General features: G+C 36.5%; 3 protein-coding genes and 1 pseudogene across 3 annotated transcripts; all 4 read left to right on the forward strand.

Annotated features, from left to right (window-relative positions):
- Positions 1–1,178: 1,178 nt before the first annotated feature.
- Positions 1,179–7,413, forward strand: LOC104098389 (uncharacterized). The gene is made up of 6 exons (XM_033656693.2): positions 1,179–1,694; positions 4,469–5,007; positions 5,605–5,797; positions 5,890–5,954; positions 6,050–6,260; positions 6,935–7,413. The coding sequence occupies exons 1-6, from the start codon at positions 1,503–1,505 to the stop codon at positions 7,295–7,297; spliced, it is 1,563 nt and encodes a 520-aa protein (XP_033512584.2). The 5' UTR covers positions 1,179–1,502; the 3' UTR covers positions 7,298–7,413.
- A 1,477-nt stretch (positions 7,414–8,890) lies between these two features.
- On the forward strand, positions 8,891–11,000 carry LOC104098394 (uncharacterized; annotated as a pseudogene).
- A 2,101-nt stretch (positions 11,001–13,101) lies between these two features.
- Positions 13,102–14,071, forward strand: LOC104098395 (uncharacterized). Its single transcript, XM_070175460.1, has 3 exons — positions 13,102–13,411; positions 13,458–13,702; positions 13,772–14,071. The coding sequence occupies exons 1-3, from the start codon at positions 13,102–13,104 to the stop codon at positions 14,069–14,071; spliced, it is 855 nt and encodes a 284-aa protein (XP_070031561.1).
- Positions 14,072–14,119: 48 nt separating this feature from the next.
- Positions 14,120–16,111, forward strand: LOC138891707 (uncharacterized). Its single transcript, XM_070175461.1, has 4 exons — positions 14,120–14,498; positions 15,021–15,154; positions 15,245–15,440; positions 16,026–16,111. The coding sequence occupies exons 1-4, from the start codon at positions 14,120–14,122 to the stop codon at positions 16,109–16,111; spliced, it is 795 nt and encodes a 264-aa protein (XP_070031562.1).
- The last annotated feature ends 7,165 nt before the right edge of the window (positions 16,112–23,276 follow it).

A 23,276-nucleotide genomic window follows, 5' to 3' on the forward strand; every position in this document is an offset into this window, starting at 1 on the left:
TCACATGTTACTCTCTAGTTTCATGCTAATTAACACTTTGTTGTATTCTCACTTAAGACACAAAGCTAATGTGATTTTACTCTAATTATCTTCTTAGAGCATTCACAAGATTCTACACCCTACGTTTAGTTGATTAGTCCAGCCCCAAGTCAAGTCACGTTAGTCACCTTTGCAGTGAAGCATGGCTTCATACTTGTTAATCTCACAAGATAATCATGGGCATTTAGAAAAGTAAATGATTCAAACAACTTTATATAGCTAGGTAATATTTCATCTGTTCACCTCCCTTTTTGCCTCACTCTTTTAGAATAGTTTCTGTGTTCGTGAAGTGTAATTTGTGGTAGCTTTGCATGTGGATGAAGGATTAATTAGTCTATAATATCAGCTTATTTAAATGATGTTATTGCTTTGACTCTATGCTTTGCTACCGCATACTCTGGATTTCTCTAAGTTGGGTATTTGAATAAGGTCAGTTTTTCTTTGTCAATAGAAATTTCATCACCAAGCCTTGATTAATAAAATCTGAAGCAAGAAAGTTCGAACAATAGTGTGTCATAAGTTTGATTGTCGGCCAATCAGTTTTTTTACTCCATCTTAATTATGTGAAAGGGGAAAAAAAGCCTTAAACTATAAGGTGATCCTACTTCCTAATCTCATACAACCACCACTGCGCGCAGTATTATGAGTCTAGGCTCTCGTTCTCCGGTCATATAAGTCCAATCAAATTACATTTTCCAAATTATGATATTTGTTTGTTATAAGGAGGTGAATGCAGAATGAATAGTCAATCCTGACAGTATATATTCTACTATCTTACCTTATCTCAAAAAATTAAAAATAAAAATAAAAATAAAAATGAAAATCCTGGCAGTATATATACTTTCGAGTAAATTACTTATGAATATTTAGAAGTAGATTGAATTAGTTTAGCATGGACTTTTATTGGACAAGAATTATTACGTACATAAAGAGCCGAGAGTGCATCAGATTGGAGATCAACTTAGAATTGGAATGTATTGATATTTCCACAAAAAAAAACAAGCATGAATTCTCAATCAGTTTCAACTTCGATTTACTTGACAAAATCTCAGCCTAAACAAGAGAGAGAAAGATACTACTACTATTCACGTTTAAACTATTTAATTCTCTTCAATATTCCAGTTCTTAATACATTAGCGCCATCAATTGGAGTATGTTACTTTTTTACTACAATAAACACAGTACTTCTCGTTAATACAGCTCTTTCCTCCCCTTTCCCAACACACACACACACACACCAAAAAGACTATCTGTTTCCATATTTCATGGGATGTGAAAAGTGAGATTTCCTTTGAAATTTTTTGTGTGAAGAAAATAAATTAGCAGAAAACGGATACTTCTCCAAGTTTGTTAGAAAACGGATACTTCCAAGTTTGTTATTAAACTCAAGTGTGATTTTTCTAGGTTAGTTTATAACATTAAGTATAAATTGGCAATTGGATTTTTGAGGAGGAGGAGGAAACATGAAAGAGATCAGGAAGGAGAAGTTGATGAATGTTTTCTGGCTAAGGACTTATGAGTTGCAGAAGAATTCAGCAAGATGGAAATTTCTGATGAAGAGATCAGCAACAGCAACTACCTTTGTCACAGCGTTCCTAATTTTCTTCCTTCTCGTCATTGCTTCAGCATTGTCGTTTGCAGGTTGGATTGATCTTGTAAGTCAATATTCTTACTCTCATTTACGTTTAAACTCTTTCAGTGTCATCATTAGGGTGGCAAACGGCCGTGTCGGGTCGGGTCGGATATGGACGGGTCGAAAATGTGTAATGCAAAAAACGGATAAATTATCGATCCTACTCATATTTAATACGGATAAAAAACGGGTTAACCAGCGGCAGGGGCGGATGCACATGGGTGGAAGCGGTATCATCCGCTTCGCCGGAAAAAAATATTAAATATTTATATTAATATTCTGCAAAAATAATATAGTAATGACACCGCTTACTAGTAGAGAGTACTTCTTGGTCAGAAGGTTGTATTTGGACTTATAAAGGTTGTAGGTTAGAATCTGGACCTAGACATCCTATTTTTTGAAAATCTTTGAGCGAGCATTTTTGTTAAAAATTTGAGGCAAGGAGAACTAAACTTACACCTCCCTTTCCAGTAATATTCAACTAACTCATTAGGCCAAGGCTTTCAACTTGTGAGAAAATGATATTAAATAATATATTTTTATTTATGTAAATACGGCACCACTTACAAAAAGTTTTTTGCGTATGCCCCTAAAGCTTGAGTAACCCCCAATTTGGGGTTTTATAAATATAAAAGTAAAACTCATTAGTTATCCATTGATTATCCATTTTCTAAGTGAAAAATATGGTCCTTATCCATATTTGACTTGTTTTTAAAAGTTCATTATCCAACCAATTTTTTAATGGATAATACGGATAAATAATTATTTTTTTTTAACCATTTTGCCACCCCTAGTCATCACTTTCCCATGCATTTACGGTTTACCATAAAATTAATACATCGGCTAATTAAAACATAATATCGTACGTAAAAGAGTTTAATAGCGTAAAAATATTATATAGTCATGTCATTTATAAGGTAGCTACAAGTACTAGCTAGCTAGGTGTTGTCACCTGGATAAAATTCACTTCTAAGTAAATGGTTCTTAGGCAAATATTTTATCGCAAAACACGATGGACACAAACACATAGAGTATCGATCTCTTCTAAGATGGTTTTTGGTAAAAAAGAAAATAATGTAGTCCATGAAAATTTTTCAAACACATAATACTCTCTCAACGAGTATTACTTTCCTGGAATTTAATAATTTTAATATTGTAACATCTCTGTCCGAATTTGCTCTAGTTGCAAGTAACTTAAATTGCAGCTTGTTCTTGGGGGATTATCTCAAGTCATTTTAATTTAGTTTTACCATCCATGAATTTTAGAGTCATTTACTAATCTCTTGTAAACTACGAGCATTCTGACACTCGACCATTATTGCTGTCACCTCACCGTTCACTTTTAATTGTCTACTTTTGACTTTGCATCCTCTTTAGGGAAAAAACAAATGAAGTATATATTTTACAATTTTACCCATAATAATGGTATAATTTCCAAAAATCTTGGAAAATGATTTGGGGAATAAGTAGTTAATAATAAGGGTAAAACAGGAAAAAGATTGTCTTTCTCTTGATTTAGTATAGTGGACAAGTAAAAGTAAAAATATATGTTTAGTATAGTAGACAAGTAAAAGTGAAAATATATTTTTAGTATATATAGTGGACAAGTAAAAATGAACGGAGGGAATTGCTCTAGAAAAGAGAATACTCCACTTACATCGCAATAAATGATAAATGTATATTACTCCTACATTTGACTACAAAGTAGTAGAAATTAAGAAGAAAAATTTATAACAGTTTTAATAAGTACTCTTTGTAATATTGGTTGGTAGTTGGTACATTTTTCTGCACAATTTATGTAATAGCTCCATACGTGACTAAATATTTGTGAATTAAATTTTTCTTCTTTTAGTGAACGGCTTGGTTGCAATTGTACACTAGAAAATTTACTTATATATTTTGAGGTTTTTGTTTTTAAGATGAAATAATCTTAAAATGAGGGTGGATGAGAAATGGAGGAAAAATGAAATTTTTGAGTAAAATTTTAAGTTTTTCCCTCTTGACAATGAGACATTGTCCCATATTGGAAGAGGAAAAGATTTTTGGTGGGTATATATATAATTGCTCTTCTTGTAGCTCTTAAAGAGTTAAGAAGAAAGCAAGCCTCGCGCCGTCGTCGTCGCTCGCTCGGCTTCGGATTGATTATCCGCATTTGTAACGGATATTTTCCAATCCGTGTATTGACCACAAGGCAGCCGCCTAATGCTCTTCCAACCATGAATGTGCTTGCTCCACCATGGAGGGTGGACGATTGTTCTTCTTCAACACTGGCTGCTATATATATGTGCTTCAGCTGCATTGCACTCCTTCCTCTCAGCATTTCCATACGATTTTCTGAGTTTCTACTCCTTCGTTCTGCATTGTTTTTTAACTTCAAACAAAGCAACTGTAAGTGTGATTTGCTACCGAACTTTGTGTTCGCTGAAACACTGGGGTTTGAAGTACCGCTACACCAGTGTGTGATTCGTTCTATCCTGGGAGGAAATAATCCATTACCTTGGGTACTAGGAGGGATTAAATTCCTTAAGGAAACACTGTGAATTCAGTGGGCTCGAATTAATTACTGTTTCATTATGATAACTTATATTTTGCAGAATTATTATTTACATATACAGCAATATTGGTGGGACTAACAATATAAACCGAAAGAACTTGCTAACATATGAAGATAACTGCCTTATTTTTCAAATCACTCTTTGATTCTCCTACTTGAATTGGTTGACTTGTTAGTAATTTACCATTTGATTCTCATACTTAGAATAATTAATTGACATTTTCTTCTTTAAATTTTCACAGGCAAAGTACTCAGGTCATTTCCATAGAAAAGTAGCAAACTCAAGTATCAAGCCTCAGATTTTCGAATATCCTCTGGATTGCAATGCATGGAACAAGACCAATACATGTCCAAGAACCTATCCTACGTCCTATAAACCCTTAAATCCTAACAACTTAACATGTCCTGAATATTTTAGATGGATTTATGAAGATTTAAGGCATTGGAAAAACACAGGAATTACTAGGGAAATGTTGGAGAAAGCCAGAAAACATGCTAATTTTAGATTAGTAATATTAGATGGGAAAATTTATATTGAACGATATGAAAAATACTCTATTCAAACTAGACATTTATTCACAATGTATGGTATTGTACAACTTCTAAGGTGGTACCCTGGGAAATTGCCTAATTTGGAGATCATGTTTGACACTAATGATCGGCCGGTCATCGCCGCCAAAGACTTCCGGCAACCTAACTCCGGTCCACCACCGTTGTTCCGGTACTGTTCAGATTGGCGGAGTATGGATATTGTTTTCCCTGATTGGTCATTTTGGGGATGGTAATTAACTTTCTTTCATATCCTTAATGTTTTTTTGGTACTAACATGCATTTCATAACATTTTATTTCTTCCATTTATTCACCGAAAGTTGACGAAATATTGTGTGCGAGCAAATATTTTCTACTATTGCTCTTTAAATGGTCTGAAATTTTAGGAATTATATTATTTTATCTTTGCAAAAGAAAGAAAAAGAGAGTTTACTATGACTTAGGTCAAAAGTTTATTTTTGAGTTCCATCCGGTCGTACTCCCTCCTAACAATAACAAATCCAGTGTAATCTCACAAGTGGAGTCTAGGTAAAATAGTGTGTACGCAACTTTATCCTTACTTTGTGAAGATAGAAAGGCTGTTTCCTATAGACCCTCGGCTCAGACCGTACTCCCTCCGAGGGTCAATAAATTTTGCTCAAACAATGTATTTGTGTTAAGAAATTCATTAAGTACGTACACAGAAAATTTAGAACTAATTATTAGCACTTGAAGTCATCGTTCTAGAATCTAGAACCATAAAGTTAAAATTCTGACTCCGATTCTGCTTCCTCCACCTCCAAATTAACTAGTTATAAAAGATGATTGTGTTTGATTTATTGTTTATAGGGCAGAGACAAATATAAGGCCATGGAGAAGTATGGTGAAGAACATAAAAGAAGGGAATAAGAGAAGCAGTTGGAAGGAGAGGATACCTTTTGCTTATTGGAGGGGAAATCCTAATGTTTCTCCAATTAGGAAAGACCTTATGAAGTGTAATGTTACTCCAAAACAGAATTGGGATACTCTCCTATATATCCAGGTATTTTTTTTCCTACTATTACTGCAATCGTCAACACACATTTACATAATAACATGATCTTTAATGTGTCTTCAAATGCTAATTAATCTCAGGATTGGGTTGATCAATCCAAAAAGGGGTACAAGGAATCAAATATTGAAGACCAATGCACACACAGGTTAATGATATTACAGAGACTTAATCTTTTTGTTTAGCTAATTAAATATGCTTTTGGGGAGGATTGAAATTTGAAAATTGGTGCAAAATTGTCAGATTCAAGATATATGTAGAAGGATGGGCATGGTCTGTGAGTGAGAAGTACATATTTGCCTGTGATTCTCCGACATTATACATAACACCACGTTACTATGATTTCTTCATGAGAGGGATGATCCCACAGCAGCATTACTGGCCCATTAGAGATACTGATAAATGCAAGTCTTTGAAGTTTGCTGTTCAATGGGGAAACAATCACACCGATAAGGTATACCTTCAATTTCCCTCACACTTATTTTCCACGTCCGTCATATATATATACTTATTTTCTCTATCAGAGTCTATTGGAAACAGCCTCTCTACCTTCACTAGGTAGGGTAAGGTCCGCGTACACATTACCCTCCCCAGACCCCAAGTATGAGAATATACTGGGAAAGTTGTTGTTGTTGTATAGTTTTTCTCTATCACATATCAAAAAGTAATTTGTCCTTTCTCCCCTTTCATCACAAGACATGGTCTGATTCTGAGAAATTCAAGTGTTTAGGTAAACGCTAAGCAGAATTCATAAACTATGCAAACGCTATCTGAATATGTTTTACAAAGTTTTTACAAAAATAAAACAAGAGAAAAAGATATTCTATATTTGGAGTATGAAAGTGATAATGAAACCGATTCGGCGACTGAATTTAAAAATACATATTATAACAAACTGATTAGATATAACTCTTGAAGAGATATACAAGGGGTGTATCTGAAACTGAGATAACTTCAAGGCCTATGACTTAATAGAGTAGAATCTGTATTGAATGCGTAAAGTTTTCAAGAAACTACTCGAGCTTTAGCAGAAGAGAGCTGAGTCTAATAGTCAGGCAACATTAGTATGCTTTTCCAATTCAGTTTGTTTATTTACAACTTTTTTGTTTTTTGATTTGAGAATATCAGGCACAAGCCATAGGGAAAGCAGGAAGTGATTTTATTCACGAAGACATGAAGATGGAACGAGTTTTTGATTACATATACCATCTGCTGAATGAATACGCGAAACTGCAGAAGTTTGATCCAATCGTTCCTCCAAATGCAATTGAAATATGTTCAGAATCATTGGCATGTCCTTCCGATGGTATATGGAGGAAGTTTATGGAAGAAGCATTAGAGAAGTCTCCAAGTTATACTGAACCATGTACACTTCCACCACCTTATAACCCTCAACAACTTAAGGCCTTTATTGAACAGAAAGTTAAGGCCACAAAGCAAGTGGAGGCAATGGAGGAAGAGTACTGGTCCCGGCTAAACAAGAAGCACTAGCTAGGGACTTTTCTTAAATTTCCTTATTGCTAATTGTATCCTAATGTATAATACCTTAGTACTCTTCACATAGAACTTCAACCTTATTCCTCATGGAATAATCACTGGCAATCTTGTTTCTTAGTGTACTTGTTTATAAATGCTATATATCTTCAAGAGTTTCTTCTTTTTAAGGCATTCAGTATCCGAAAATCACTGCCCTATTAATCCGGATTTGTGCCCAATATCTCCACTAAAGAAGGTAAAGTACCTCGTACCAAGTAGTTCTTCATTTTCAGGACTCAAATCGAAGGCTTCTGGTTAATGGTGGAGGGATCCTAATTATCCCACGATACAACTTAACCACCGATCATAGGACCACACATAAAAATGTTTATGAAAGATAAAGAAGGCTTAAACGTTCCACCATCATCACTCATCAGTGTTCCATTTATGTGGATATATCTGGCTAGCTTCAGTTTTGACATTATCTCTTCCTTGGTTGGCCTTTTTGTCAAAGCCAGTCTTTAGTTGAAATCTCTGCTTAGGACCATAAGTAGACTTTCTGCTAGTTGAACCAGCAATGATTTACTATGTTTAGTTTAACTATGTTTCTTTGCTTATATTTTGAGGGCCATTTGCTGCATCTCTAGTTTAACAGTTTCTCATTGTCAGTTCCTATACATATAAAAAAGCTCGTTTAGTTCGTTATATTTCTTCGATCAATTACTTGCCTGAAGTTGATGGATGAAACGAATAGGATTACTTGTAAGCTGGAAAGTAATCCTGCTATTTTCTTTTCTTTTCTTAATCTTGGGGAAAAATCAAGTAAGAACTTTGGATTTTGGAGAATGAAAAACCAGAGTACATGGAAAAAAAAAAAATATATATACTTTCATGACCAATAATGACCAGTTTAGCATGGTATTCATTTTGCAAGAAATTAATCACTTACCTAAGGGCATTTGGATATACTTGCAAATTAATTTCTTCTAGCAGTAGTATACTCTAAATAGAAAGATAGTTAACAGAATTTAAACACTTACCTAAAGGTGCAGAAAAAGCATCAGATTGTGGAGATCAACTTGGAATGTCTAAGGACTTGAACAAGATTAATATATATAGTTTCAAAATACTTGCATTGTTTCTGAATCAATTTCAACTTGTACTAAGAAAACCTATGATTGCCAAGCTTACCACTTTCTCTGCTTAGACATAAATTTCTTAGTTGGATTTTATAGGAGGTGGAGGAAACATGAAAGAAAGGAACGAGAAGTTGAAATTGATGATCAATGTTTTGCCGCAAAAGAATGCAGTGAAATATCTGAAGAAGAGAGCCACATCGACAGCCTTCGTTACAGTTTTGCTAATTATCTTGTTTGCCATCGTTATAGTTTCAGCCTTGTCGTTTTCTGGATGGATTGATCTTGTAAGTCAATGCATATATTTGATAGTGTAAAAAGTCTTTACTGTCATTCCAGAATGGTCACTGCTTTAGTGATTCTAATTATTACAGACTGTTACATGTAACTCTACTAGTAATTTACCATTTCATTCTCCTACTCGAGTAATTAATTGACAATTTGTTCTTTAAATTTGCGCAGGCAAAGTACTCAGGTAATTTCTATCGAACAGTAGCAGACTCGAGTGTCAGGCCTCAGGTTCTTGAATACCCTTTGGATTGCAATGCATGGAACAAGACCAATACATGTCCAAGAACCTATCCTACATCCTATAAACCCTTAAATCCTAACAACTCAACATGCCCTGAGTATTTTAGATGGATTCATGAAGATTTAAGGCATTGGGAAAAGACTGGAATCACTAGGGAAATGTTAGAGAAAGCCAAAACACATGCTCACTTCAGATTAATAATATTGGATGGGAAAATTTTCGTTGAACGCTATCCAAAGAAATCTATTGAAACTAGACATTTATTCACCATTTATGGGATTGTACAACTCCTAAGGTGGTACCCTTGAAAACTGCCTAATTTGGAGATCATGTTTAATACCGATGACCGGCCGGTCATCGCCGCCAAGGACTTCCAGCAGCCTAACTCCGGCCCACCCCCATTGTTCCGGTATTGTTCGGATTGGGAGAGTCTGGATATTGTTTTCCCAGATTGGTCGTATTGGGGCTGGTACTTAACCTTCTTTTCACCCTAAATATTTTTGGTATATAGGATTTATATTAGTGAAGGGAAGCCTTGGAGCTACAGTAAAGTTGTCTCCGTGTGACTTATAAGCCACGGGTTCGAGCTGTGGAAGCAACTATTAATGCTTGCATTATGGTAGGCTGTCTACATCACACCCCTAGGGGTGCGTCCCTTCCCCGGACCCTGCGTGAATGGGGGATGTTTTGTGCACCGGACTGCCCTTTTTTAGGATTTACACAAGTATTGATAGATGACTGTATTTTGGTTTTATTGTATATAGGGGAGACAAATATAAGACCATGGAGAAGTATGATGAAGAAGATACAACAAGGGAATAAGAAAAGCAGTTGGAAAGAGAGAATACCCTTTGCTTATTGGAGGGGAAATCCTAATGTTTCTCCAGTCAGGAAAGACCTTATGAAGTGTAATGTCACTCATAATCAGAATTGGGATACTCTCTTATATATCCAGGTTTCTCTTCTACTATTACTGCCATTATCAACACATATTTACATAATAACATGACCTTTAATTTGTCTTCAAATGATAATGTCAGGATTGGAGTGATCAATCCAAAAAGGGGTACAAGGAATCAAATATTGAAGACCAATGCACCCACAGGTTAATGATAATTAAATATGCTTTTGGGGAGGATTGAAATTTGAAAATTGGTGCAAAATTGTTAGATTCAAGATATATGTAGAAGGATGGGCATGGTCTGTGAGTGAGAAATACATATTTGCCTGTGATTCTCCGACATTATACATAACGCCATGTTACTATGATTTCTTCATGAGAGGGATGATCCCACAGCAGCATTACTGGCCTATTAGAGACACTGATAAGTGTAGGTCTCTCAAATTTGCCGTTCAATGGGGAAACAATCACACCGACAAAGTAAACTTAATATAGTATAGTTGTACCATATATGAATAGTTTCCAAAAAATTCCTCGAGATTTAGCAGAAATATCAAAGCTTTTCGAGTCTAATAACCATACAGGCTAATGAACGTTGTAACATGCTAACATCAGGCAACATTAGTATGCTTTTTCAATTCACTTTGTTTATAAATGCTTCTTTAGTCATAATCTCATTTTTTTGAATTTGAAACTTTCAGGCACAAGCCATAGGGAATGCAGGGAGTCATTTCATTCATGAAGACATGAAGATGGAATATGTGTTTGATTACATATACCATCTGCTGAATGAATATGTAAAGCTGCAGAAGTTTGATCCAATTGTTCCTCCAAATGCAATTGAAATATGTTCAGAATCATTGGCATGTTCTTCATATGGTATTTGGAGGAAGTTTATGGAAGAAGCCTTAGAGAAGTCTCCAAGTTATACTGAACCATGTACACTTCCACCACCTTATAACTTTCAACAACTTAAGGCCTTTGTTGAACAAAAAGTTAATGCCACAAAGCAAGTGGAGGAAATGGAGGATGAGTACTGGTCCAGTCTAAACAAGAGCACTAGCTTGGCCTTTTCTTAAATTTCCTTATTGCTAATTGTATTCTCATGTACAATATACCTTAGTGCATGCTCTTTACATACAACTTCAACCACAATTGTCAAACTTTAGTGTTCTTCTTTCATGTTAGAGAACTTTTTGGATATTAGCAGATAGTGTTTATGGAAGATAAAAGGCTTGAGTTCCACCATCATGGTCTCTCTCTTTCTTTCTCTGTATTCTGAATTAGAAAAATACTTTGATTTTTGATAGCCGAGAGCTGGTTAGTCTATAGAATGTTTGGCCATAAAACTCCAAGGTTGTGTTCTAGTACTAACTATGAAATCCGACTCCTTAAATATCAAAAACACCTCTAGATGTAGGAAACAAATATAACATCTCCAAGAGCAATCTGTAAAGTAGAAAATGACGAAAGTTCACCTACCAGTTTGTGTTAAACAACAATTCAACATATTTGAACTCTCTCCTTCTGGTTCATTTCCTTCAATGGGAAAGATAAGTTACAAATAAAGAAATTGACTTTGACACTTTCAAAACATGTGTGAAGATCAAGGAGTATGAAGTTTCCGTTGTTGTGATCATCTTCCTGAGTCGAATTATAATTAGGTGCATCACCAAGACATCATTCAAAATAGCCAAAAATAGGAACCAAAGCCTTATGCCGCACTCTGTAGGTGGAACCTATTTTTGTATGACAAATTGAAAAAATAGGCGGAAAGCGGAGTTATCATATACAGATGCCGCAATGATACAAGAATGGCCGGAAAGCGGTCTAAATGCTGCAAATGTGGTGGGTAAAATGGTCAGAGTTAATCCAGATGCAAACAACAACAGCTCAGGCTTCCTTTCAAACTGCTTGATTGGGACCTTTAACGACCCATTCAGTGCATCGCCAAAATCAGAAGTGATTCAAAGCCGGTTCTCAAAAAGATGGCAAGTGACAGCCGGTCTCAGAGTTACACATCTTTCTCACAACCAATTCCTCTTCCATCTTCCTTCAAAACAAGAGGCCACAAGGGTTAAAGAAGGCGAATGGTTCTGGAGTGGGAGAAGACTTTCACTGGGATGGTGGTCACCGGTGTCCGGCACGCAGATGAACAAGGTGAACTTAGAACATGTATGGATTAGAGCCTTGGGTGTTCCTCTTCATGCATGGTCAGAAGGTACTTTCAAAGCCATCAGAGATCTTTGTGGTGGATTCGTTGGACTGGATATTGAAACAAAAAACAAATCGAATCTGTTTTGGGCTAGAATATGCGTTAAAGTCTCTCTCAGAACCTCCTTCTAGGGTGGAGGTAGAAGCTGGATATTGGAAATATTGGGTCTCAATTGTGCCAGATGATTATTGTCAAATTAGCAGAAATGGGGTCGTCGCAGTTCCAAAGACGGTGGATACAGAGGTGGGTACCTCGATGTCCAAAGAGCCAGTTGTAGTTGATGATAGACACGTGAGAGGTCACGTGGGTGTCACTCAAAACCTAAATTTTGAATTAGGTCAGAGAACCGGTCCTTTAGTTCAATCAACTACGGTCCACTTGCAAATTAAAAATGATAGTTCTGGACCCTCCAAAACAAAGAACTTGGATTGGGCCTATTACTCTAAAAAGCCCAAATGTTTTAAGAGGGAGCAAAGGAATAACAAACAGGCCCAAATTAAACAAGGTACGCAAATCTGGAAGGCAAAGGGCCCCTATATTAATAAACCCATCACTGTTATGCCTTCCCTGAACACTAATACAAGGCCTGACCAGACAACAACCTCCACCCATGATTCTAAAGCGGACGATGAAGGTGAGCACAATACTTTCTCTCTATGCATGCCAAGATCCATCTCTGGTCTTACTCCTTCTTCTCTTACCGATTCAGATTCAAAATTTTCAGTACAATCAACTGGTGATTATCTCTCTCTTCCCTGGTATGATTCTAGTGATCAACTTCAGAACCCCACAATAATTGAGACATCAAAATGGACTAAATTAGTCATGGGAAAAGCATGCAAGGCATTCAGAGTTAATTTCAAAGGGTTTGAACATAAAATCTTAGAGACGGTTCTAAGGATGGAGGAAAAGTGACAACTTCAATTGAAAAACCAGAAGTCCAAAGAAGGAGAAAGAAAGTCAAAAAAGAAAGGGAAAACAGAAGTCAAAAGGTTGGTATCCTTGGTGAATTATGATAGGGGAAAAGAAGAAAAAATGGAGAAAATACCAAACTTTTTCTGGATGAAAACAAAAAACTTAAGTTGGAATGTGAATGGGTTGAAAGGCAACAGGAAATGGGATATCATCAAATCATTAATAAGAGATTGGAAGCCGGATATTCTTTGTTTGCAAGAAACAAAGATTGAAGATTGGAATGGAATTCTAGCAAGGCAATTTTGGGGCAACAGATGGGTTGAATGGGCAGAACTCAAAGCCAGTGACACTAGGGGAGGGATAGTTACGATGTGGGACAAAAGACATTGGAACTGCATTGAAATCCAACATGGAATTCACTCTATTTCAGGTATGCTTGAGAACACACATAAGAGTTTCAGATTTTGTTTCACAAGGGGTGTATGGTCCACACACAAACTTGGAAAGGGAAGAAATATGGCATGAATTGGGAGCTGTTAGAGGATTATCGGATGAACAATGGGTGATTGGAGGTGATTTCAGCGTTTGTAGATTTGAAAGTGAAAGGCACAATTATGTAAGAAGATCACGAGCCATGAGGGGATTCACTGATGTCATCCAGGATCTATGCTTAGTAGATTTACCATTACAGGGAGCTTACTTCACCTGGTCTAGAGGGGAGGTTAATATCCAAGCCTAAAGAATAGACAGGTTCCTTATATCATATGAGTGGAATGATACCTTTCGAAAGATTAAGCAAATTGCTCTTCCTAAAGTTATTTCAGATCACAACCCTATCATGATGGAGAGTGGGGATTGGGACTCTAACCCATCCTACTTTAAATTTGAAAACAGGTGGCTGAATACAGAAGGTTTTCTAGAAAAGATCAAGATATGGTGGCAGAGTTATGATGTCAATGGCACTCCTGACTTTATTTTGGTGCAAAAATTGAAGCTCCTTAAGAAAGACCTTACTATCTGGAATAGAGAAGAATTTGGCAACATTGCAGTGAAAAGGGGAATAACATTAGAGGAGCTTTCTCTTTTGTAACAACAAACGGAAGGAAGAGCTCAATCCCACGAAGAAAAAGCCAATATTATGAAACTCCAAGTGGAAATTCAGCAACTAGCTAAAGCAGAAGAAGTATCTTGGAGACAAAAATCTCGATGCTTGTGGCTCAAAGAAGGGGATAGAAATACCAAATTCTTTCATAAGGTGGCCAATTCCAACAGAAGAACTAATTGTATTGATAGACTCAAAGTTGGGGATGACATCACTGAAGATCAAGATCTAATTAGGGGTGAGATTTTAGAATTTTATCAACAACTCTACACTGAGAATGAAAGCTGGAGACCTACTACAAGACTGGAAGATGTAGCAACATTAAATGGGGAAGAGAAAGTATGGCTGGAAAGGCCATTTGAAGAGGCAGAGGTTTTGGCTGTAATTAAGAATTGTGCACCTGATAAAGCTCCAGGTTCGGACGGATACACTATGGCATTCTATCAGAAAACATGGGAGGTGATCAAGGACGATATCATGGGAGCCCTTCAGTAGTTTCACCAGAATGGCAACCCAGTTAGATCATGTAATGCCACTTTTATAGCACTGATCCCGAAGAAGAAAGGAGCCACTGAGCTGAGAGATTACAGGACAATCAGTTTGATTGGTAGTGTTTACAAAATTGTCTCCAAACTCTTAGCAGAAAGGTTAAAAGGGGTGATAGGAAAATTGGTATCTAGTCATCAAAATGCTTTCATAAAAAATAGGCAGATCACAAATGCAACTCTTATAACTAATGAGATATTGGATTGGAAGATAAAGTCTGGGCAACCTGGTCTACTTTTCAAACTTGTCATAGAAAAGGCATTTGATCAACTTAATTGGACCTATTTGATAAATACACTAAGAAGGATGTGATTTGGTGAATGTTTGATTAGATGGATCAGATTCTGTATTACTACAGTAAAGTAATCAATCCTGATCAATGGTGGATCAGTTGGATTCTTTTCTCCCCAAAAAGGTGTTAGACATGGAGATCCTCTATCTCCTTTTTTATTCATCTTTGCTATGGAAGGGCTTAGCAAAATGTTAGATAAAGCAAATCAGCTTCACTGGCTAGAGGATTTCAAGGTGGGAAGTACAAATGGTACCTCTGTTACAATCTCCCATATGCTCTATGCAGATGATACTTTGATTTTTTGTGGAGCTGCAATATAACAGGTCTTGTACCTCAATCTTACACTCATGATCTTTGAAGCTATCTCGGGCCTACATATGAACATGTTGAAGAGCATCATCTACCCAGTCAATTCATTTCCAAACTTGGAAGAACTTGTGGAAGTAATGTGTTGTAAGGTGAGCTCTTTCCCTACAACATATCTGGGTCTTCCTCTGGGAGCTAGATACAAAGCTCTAGGTATCTGGAATGGGGTAATTGAAAATTTTTAAAAAAAGTTGGCTTCTTGGAAAATGCAGTATCTTTCTTTGGGTGGCAGAATTACACTCATCAATAGTGTGTTGGATAGCATTCCTACCTACTTCTTGTCCCTATTTCCAATCCCAGCTAAGGTCCAGAGGAGACTTGATCAATTAAGGAGAGATTTTCTATGGGAAGGAAATAGTCAAACTCATAAATTTCATTTGGTTAAATGGCCAAGAGTATTCTCCCCAAAAGGCATGGAGGGCTAGGAATAAAAGATCTCACTTTACACAACAAGAGTTTGTTAATAAAATGGCACTGGCGGTACAACATAGAGTACCCTAGGCTGTGGAAAGCTGTAATACAAGCAAAATATGGTGTGGCTAACAACTGGTGTACTAGACAGAGTAGACTACCACATGGTTCTGGGCCATGGAAACACATTTCAAAGTTATGGGGTGACTTTCAACTCAAGTCATCACTCAAGCTTGGGAACGGAACTCATATTTCTTTCTGGAAAGATAGATGGTTAGGGTCATAGATTCTGAAAGACGAACATCTAAGTCTATTTCTATTGGCCAGCAACAAGGATTCCACTATTGGGCACTATTGGCAAGATAACTCATGGGCACTGCAGTTCAGAAGAGATATCCAAGACTGGAAACTAAATGACCTGCTGAGATTGCTTTCAAAATTATCAGATTTTAAGGTCAACCCTCAGGTGAAGGACACGCTGGAATGGGGAGATTCCAAAGATAGAACCTATACTGTCAAAAGAGGATACGACAATCTATGCTCCAATAAAGAGCTGATTGACAAATGGCCATGAAAGCTTATATGGAGAACCAAGCTCCCTATAAAAGTAATTGGTTTTATCTGGACAAGCATGTATGAATCCTGCCTTACTCAAGACAACCTCAGTAGAAGAAGTATTCCTACAGTGAACAGCTATTTTATGTTCCAGGAGGAATCTGAGAGTGTGAGACATTTGTTTCTTCAGTGCACAGTAGCAGCTGACATATGGAACATGTTTTAATCAGTTTTTGGACTTGCCTGGGTCATGCCTTACAGTATCAAGGATGCTTATGAGAGCTGGTGCTCATGGAGAGTTAGGAATTCCATAAAACAAACTTGGCAAATGGTGCCTGCTACTATTTTTTGGTGCATTTGGAATGAGAGAAATCGCAGATGTTTTGATGGGATTTCAACTCCTAATCACTCTCTTAAAGCAACTTGTCTAAGCAATCTATTTACTTAGTTCAACGAGGCCCCTGTAACTTGCTTTGAATCTTTTTTGGATTGTGTATGCTCCTTAGTTATCCAGTAAGTTTTGGTATATGAGCATCCACACTTTTGTTGTATATTTTTGCTATGCATCTTTTTGATGTCATTCAATGAAATTATCTTACTTCATAAAAAATAAAAAAATAAAAAAATCCTGTGGAGGGGGTTTATTAACATACAAGAAACTGCTAATTTAGAGCTGTAATTGGATCACTAATTATTATCATAAGCATTACAAATATTCAACAAAATAACCCACCCACCCACCCACCCCGCTTTCTACAGAAAACATAATCATTAAGAATAGTTCTCTGTACTTTCAACAAAAATTATAATCCAGATTCCACAACTGTAACATAATATTGCAATAAAGGCAGTAATTATATATGCATGATGCCTTATCACATCCACATATGTATATTCTAAATAAATTTGACATACCGTCTAAATATTTTTGGGATTCATTTTTAGCCTCACCACGTGGTCTGACCCTTCCCCGAAAAAGAAAAAGAAGCAGGCCTAATTGAAAAGCCATATTCAGGCAAAGCTGCTGGAGGCTGAAATGGCCGGGAATCTTGGGAAACAACTGTTGAGTAAAAAGTGTAAGACAGTTATTTCCATCATGGTATCTCGCGACAAGAGAGCAGATGCACACATTGATCCTACCATTTTTTGGAACTTTTCTGGATAGGGATGAGCTGTTTTTCTCTTAGGCCGTGGGGTAGGTACATGTGCACTTGTTCCACTCTTCTGGACTTTTAAAAAGTGCTTCTGTTCATGGCTACTATCTGAAAAGGTTACTCCCTAATATCTTCATCCATATTATTAGGATCGGGAACCCGAGTAGTGCGGAATTTAGCTAAACAACGGTATAATGACAATAACAAAGACAATGGAAGTTGATAATAACGGAAATTAAAGAATATAAAGAAGACACAAATTTAATGTGGTTTGGTCAAGGTGACCTACGTCCACAAGCGGAGAGGAGCAATTTCACTATACCAACAAGAGTACAAAATTAGAGTAAATACTCTAATTAATCCCAAATACCCCAAGAGAATAACCTCACAAGATCACTTCAAAGAAAGGGTTCACACAAGTATTTCCCAACACTCACTCTCTTACAAAATACTCTATAATGAAATAAAGGAGGAGAAAGAAAGACAAGAGTGAAAAGCTCTTGAATTGGTGTGTTTTCAAATGAGGAGAAACTCCTCTATTTATAGCAAGAAATCCTTGGCCTAATTATGGATATTATGTCATGGCAAATGTCATGATTCACAAATTTGTTATAATGGATATTATGTCATGGAAAATGTTATGAACCACAAATTTGTTATAATGGATATTATGTCATGGCAAATGTCATAAAAATTTGGCCATATTACAAATCTCCACCTTGGCCTAATTTCGGCTTATATATAGTAAATTTGCTCCACCTTCTCCGCAAAAACCCCAATGGGAAAAATCATTCTTCATAAATGTCAATCAAGTTCAGGCAAAGCTTGAACTTGGACACTGGAAGAGGTTTTGTGAACATGTCGGCGGGATTGTCTCTAGTGTTAATCTTCTTAACAAAGACTTTTCTTTCAACAATGGTTTCTCGGATGAAATGATACTTTATATCAATGTGCTTCGTCCTCTCATGATACATTTGATCTTTAGTCAAGTGAATGGCACTTTGACTATCACAGAAAATGATAATACCACTTTGGTGCAAACTGAATTCCACAAATAGACCCTTCAACCATAAAGCTTCTTTGATCGCCTCGGTCACTACCATATATTCTGCTTCGGTAGTAGATAAAGCTACTACATGTTATAATGTAGCTTTCCAACTAATAGCGCAACCACCGATGCAAAATACATAGCCTGTCAGTGATCTTCTTTTGTCAGGATCACCTGCATAATCTGAGTCTACAAAACCAACCAAAGTGTTAGTATTTCTCCCAAACTCCAAACATGTATTTGAAGTACCTCGCAAGTATCTGAGAATCCATTTCACAGCATGCTAATGTACTTTACCAGGGCAAGCCATATACCGGCTTACCACGCTCACTACTTGTGAAATGTCTGGACGTGTACAAACCATTGCATACATAATACTGCCGACTGCACTGGAATAAGGAACCTGTGCCATGTACCTCTCTTCTTCCTCTGACTGCGGGGACTGAGCAGCTGATAACTTAAAATGAGCAGCAAGAGGGGTACTAATTGGTTTAGCATCTTTCATGCCAAACCTCTCCAAGACTTTCTCCAAGTACTTCTTCTAGCTCAGAAATAACCTGTTGGCTTTTCGATCTCTTTTGATCTCCATGCCAAGGATTTTCTTAGCTGCTCCTAAATCTTTCATCTCGAATTCACTTTTCAGTTGACTTTTCAAATTGTGAATTTCTGTTAAATCCTTAGCAGCAATGAGCATGTCATCAACATATAATAATAGGTACACAAATGAACCATCATTTAACTTCCGGAAGTAAACACAACTATTATACATGCTCCTCGAATTACTATGACCCAACATAAAGGAATCAAACTTTTTATACCATTGTCTTGGAGACTGCTTTAATCCGTACAAGGATTTCTTCAACAAGTAAACATGATCTTCTTTTCCATCAATTTCAAATCCTTCGGGTTGATGTATGTATATTTGTTCCTCAAGTTCGCCATGTAAGAAAGCTGTCTTAACATCAAGTTGTTCTAATTCCAAATCATACATGGAAACGAAGACAAGCAAGACACTAATAGAGCTATGTTTAACAACAGGTGAGAAAATATCATTAAAATCAACTCCTTGTACCTGACTATAGCCCTTTGCAACTAATCGTTCCTTATACCTCGCATCTTCAACCCCTGGAATGCCATCTTTTTTCTTGAAGACCCATTTGCAACCAACAATTCTTTTCCTGATGGTGGCTTCACAAGAGACCAAGTACCATTATTGTGGAGAGACTCAATTTCTTCATTCATTGCAATCAGCCACTTGGCTGAGTCAGCACCAGAAACTGCTTCTGAATATTTTTATGGTTCTCCAATTTCTTTAGTTTTCTGTACAACTGAAAAAGCAAATGCATCATAATTTCCAAACCTTAATGGTTGTTTACCTTCTCTTCTTGGTCTATGTTTGGCTATAGAATACTCCTCTTCTTTTGGTTCAACTTCAGGAGTCTCAACTTCAGGAATTTCAGCTTTTGTCTCAACTTCAGGAGTTTCAATTGTATTTTACTCCAAAGTTGATGAGCTTGGCTCAGAAGGAATGCCAACCTCAATCTTCACCTGGTTCTGTGTACACTTTCCTTTATCTGTATCACAAGAACTAGAAGACTCTTTTCTAGAATATAACATAGAGGATTCATCAAAGGTTACATCTCTGCTAATTATAAATTTTGGTGCCATGGGATCAGGATACCATAGTCGGTATCCTTTCACCCCAGATGCATACCCAAGGAAAATGCACTTTTTAGCCCTTGGCTCTAATTTTTCATCATTTACATGCATGTATGCAGGGCAACCAAATATCTTTAAATCAGAATAATTAGCAGGAGTACCTGACCACATTTCCTCTGGAGTCTTAAAGTTCAAAGGTGCAGAAGGAGCTCGGTTGACAATATAGCAAGCTGTAGAGATAGCTTCTGCCCAAAAGACATTTGTCAACCCAGCATTTGAAATCATGCAACGAACCCTTTCCAAAAGAGTTCTATTCATCCTTTTTGCCACACTATTTTGCGGAGGTGTCATTCTCATAATACGATGTCGAGCAATTCCTTCATTCTTTAAAAATTCGTTGAATTCATTATTACAAAATTCTAAGCCATTATCTGTTCTAAGCCGCTTAACCTGTTTTCCTGTTTGCTTCTCAATCAAAATTTTTGATTGTTTGAAATTTAAGAAAACATCACTTTTATTTTTCAGGAAATAAACCTAAACTTTCCTTGAATAATTATCAATGAACGTTAACATATACCTGGCACCACCTTTTGATGGGGAACGTGAAGAACCCCAAAGATTTGAATGAATGTAATCCAAAGTACCTTTTGTTCTATGAATTGCTTGAGATTTGAAGCTAACTCTTTTCTGTTTTCCGAACACACAATGTTCACATAACTCCATATTTTCGGTACTTTGGCCACATAAGAGACCTCTTTTGCTGAGGATGGAAAGACCGTTTTCGCTCATATGCCCTAATCGCATATGCCACAATTTGGTGATGTCAGAATCTGATTTATCTGATATTAAAACTGCTGCAGCACCTGTAATAGTAGATCCCAAAAGAGTATACAACGTACCAGATTTGTGTGCTTTCATGATCACAAGAGCACTATGAGAAATTTTCAGAACTCCACCTTCACCTGTGTACTTGCACCCAAGAGATTCTAGAGTGCCCAAAGAGATGAGATTTTTCTTCAAGTCAGGAACATGTCTAACATCAGTGAGAGTTCTCACCACACCATCGTGCATTTTGATTCGGACTGTACCTTTTCCAATAACTTTGCAGGCAGCATTATTGCCCATCAAGACAACTCCACCTCCAATAGATTCATATGTGGTAAATAAATCCCGACTGAGACACATATGATAAGAACAACCCGAATCTAAAATTCACTCATTGTTAGATTTGAAACTATTATTAGTTGCTAAAAAAATAGTTCCCTCAGTCTCATCAGCAGCTACACTTGCTTCGGCAGTGTCAGTATTTTTGTGCTCATTTTTCTTTTCTGTATGTTTTTCTTTATTTTTCAATTTAAAGCATTCAGAAATAATGTGACCTTTCTTATGACAATATTTGCATATGACATTTCTGTATCTGGATTTTGACCTTGATTTAGGTTTCTCACTACTTGAATCTTTCTTATTGGATCTACCTCTTATGAATAAGCTTTCCCCTTGGTTCCCACTAGTTTTCCCAGTAATATCTCTATCTATTTGGTCTTTTGATATCAAAATTGATTTGATATCTTTATAAGAGATATGATCCTTTTCATAAAGCATAGTATCTCTTATATGTTTAAACGACTGGGGTAAGGAAACAAGCAATAATACAGCTTGATCCTCATCTTTGATTTCAATATCTATATTACTTAAATCCAAAAGAACATAATCAAAAGTATCAAGATGAGTAAGTATAGAGGTACCTTCAGCCATACGAAAAGTGTAGAGTTTTTGCTTTAGGTAAAATCTGTTTTCTACTGTTTTTTTCATATATAAGATTTTAAGCTTTTTTCATATGCCTTTGACTGTGCTTTCTGTTGCAATTTCACGCAAAACCTCATTTGAAAGATTTAAAATAATACATACTTTTGCCTTTTTGTCTATGACGGCAAACTCCTCGTCCGTCATTTTATCCGGCATCTTCTCCTTTCCTTGCAGTGCCAAATCTAAGCCATCCTGAATTAGGATAGCTTCCATCTTTAATTGCCACATTCCGAAGTTTGCACTTCGGTCAAATTTCTCAACGACTTTGTTAAAGTCATTTTGGCTATTTAAACTAACCCGGTTAGATATGGCTCTAATACCAATTTGTTAGGATCGAAAACCCGGGTAGTGCGGAATTTAGCCAAACAACGGTATAATGACAATAACAAAGACAATGGAAGTTGATAATAACGGCAATTAAAGAATATAAAGAAGACACAAATTTAACATGGTTCGGTCAAGGTGACCTACGTCCACAAGCGGAGAGGAGCAATTTCAGTATACCAACAAGAGTACAAAATTAGAGTAAATACTCTAATTAATCCCAAATACCCCAAGAGAATAACCTCACAAGATCACTCCAAAGAAAGGGTTCACACAAGTGTTTCCCAACACTCACTCTCTTACAAAATACTCTATAATGAAATAAAGGAAAAGAAAGAAAGACAAGAGTGAAAAGCTCTTGAATTGGTATGTTTTCAAATGAGGAGAAACTCCTCTATTTATAGCAAGTAATCCTTGGCCTAATAATGGATATTATGTCATGGCAAATGTCATGATCCATAAATTTGTTATAATGGATATTATGTCATGGCAAATGTCATGAACTACAAATTTGTTATAATAGATATTATATCATGGCAAATGTCATAAAAATTTGGCCATATTACACATATAAATCATAAACCATATGTATGAAGGTGTGACTTGTCACTTGCTGCACAACTCTTGCCTAAAACTAAGGGCCAGACAAATTCTATTACTTACACCCTAGCAAAGTAAAAACTACGCAGAAAAGTATAACAATGGAGGAAATTATAAGAATCATATAATGCATCGGACAGAGAACTGTGAAGTTGAATACATTGTTCTTAACATCGGCAGATGTTTCTTGTATATTTGGGCTATAAAAGACAAACACTGGGCGCAGGCTATGATCAAGAAAACAGTGGTATTATCTTTCCTCCTCAACTTCAAATTTGCATGCATTTATAACTTCAACGGGAAGTACTTAAAACTTACAACATTTACCAACATTGGACGCGAAGCCCCAACTAAGCACAATTCTATGCAACTCATCTCAGGCAAGAGCAAGTCGATTCATTCCAAGTGACGGATTCACACATGAGGACACTG

The sequence above is a fragment of the Nicotiana tomentosiformis genome, chromosome 5 (assembly GCF_000390325.3).
Source record: "Nicotiana tomentosiformis chromosome 5, ASM39032v3, whole genome shotgun sequence".
In the NCBI taxonomy this organism is placed as follows: domain Eukaryota; kingdom Viridiplantae; phylum Streptophyta; class Magnoliopsida; order Solanales; family Solanaceae; genus Nicotiana; species Nicotiana tomentosiformis.

Coding starts and splice junctions, on each gene's coding strand:
- LOC104098389 (XM_033656693.2), top strand. CDS start 1,503: ATGAAAGAGATCAGGAAGGAGAAGTTGATGAATGTTTTCTGGCTAAGG. Junction 1,695..4,468: donor TTGCAGGTTGGATTGATCTT/GTAAGTCAATAT, acceptor AAATTTTCACAG/GCAAAGTACTCAGGTCATTT. Junction 5,798..5,889: donor ATACTCTCCTATATATCCAG/GTATTTTTTTTC, acceptor AATTAATCTCAG/GATTGGGTTGATCAATCCAA.
- LOC104098395 (XM_070175460.1), top strand. CDS start 13,102: ATGGAGAAAATACCAAACTTTTTCTGGATGAAAACAAAAAACTTAAGT. Junction 13,412..13,457: donor TGGAATTCACTCTATTTCAG/GTATGCTTGAGA, acceptor TTGTTTCACAAG/GGGTGTATGGTCCACACACA. Junction 13,703..13,771: donor TCACCTGGTCTAGAGGGGAG/GTTAATATCCAA, acceptor ACCTTTCGAAAG/ATTAAGCAAATTGCTCTTCC.
- LOC138891707 (XM_070175461.1), top strand. CDS start 14,120: ATGAAACTCCAAGTGGAAATTCAGCAACTAGCTAAAGCAGAAGAAGTA. Junction 14,499..15,020: donor TGCACCTGATAAAGCTCCAG/GTTCGGACGGAT, acceptor ATGGTGGATCAG/TTGGATTCTTTTCTCCCCAA. Junction 15,155..15,244: donor ACTGGCTAGAGGATTTCAAG/GTGGGAAGTACA, acceptor GCAATATAACAG/GTCTTGTACCTCAATCTTAC.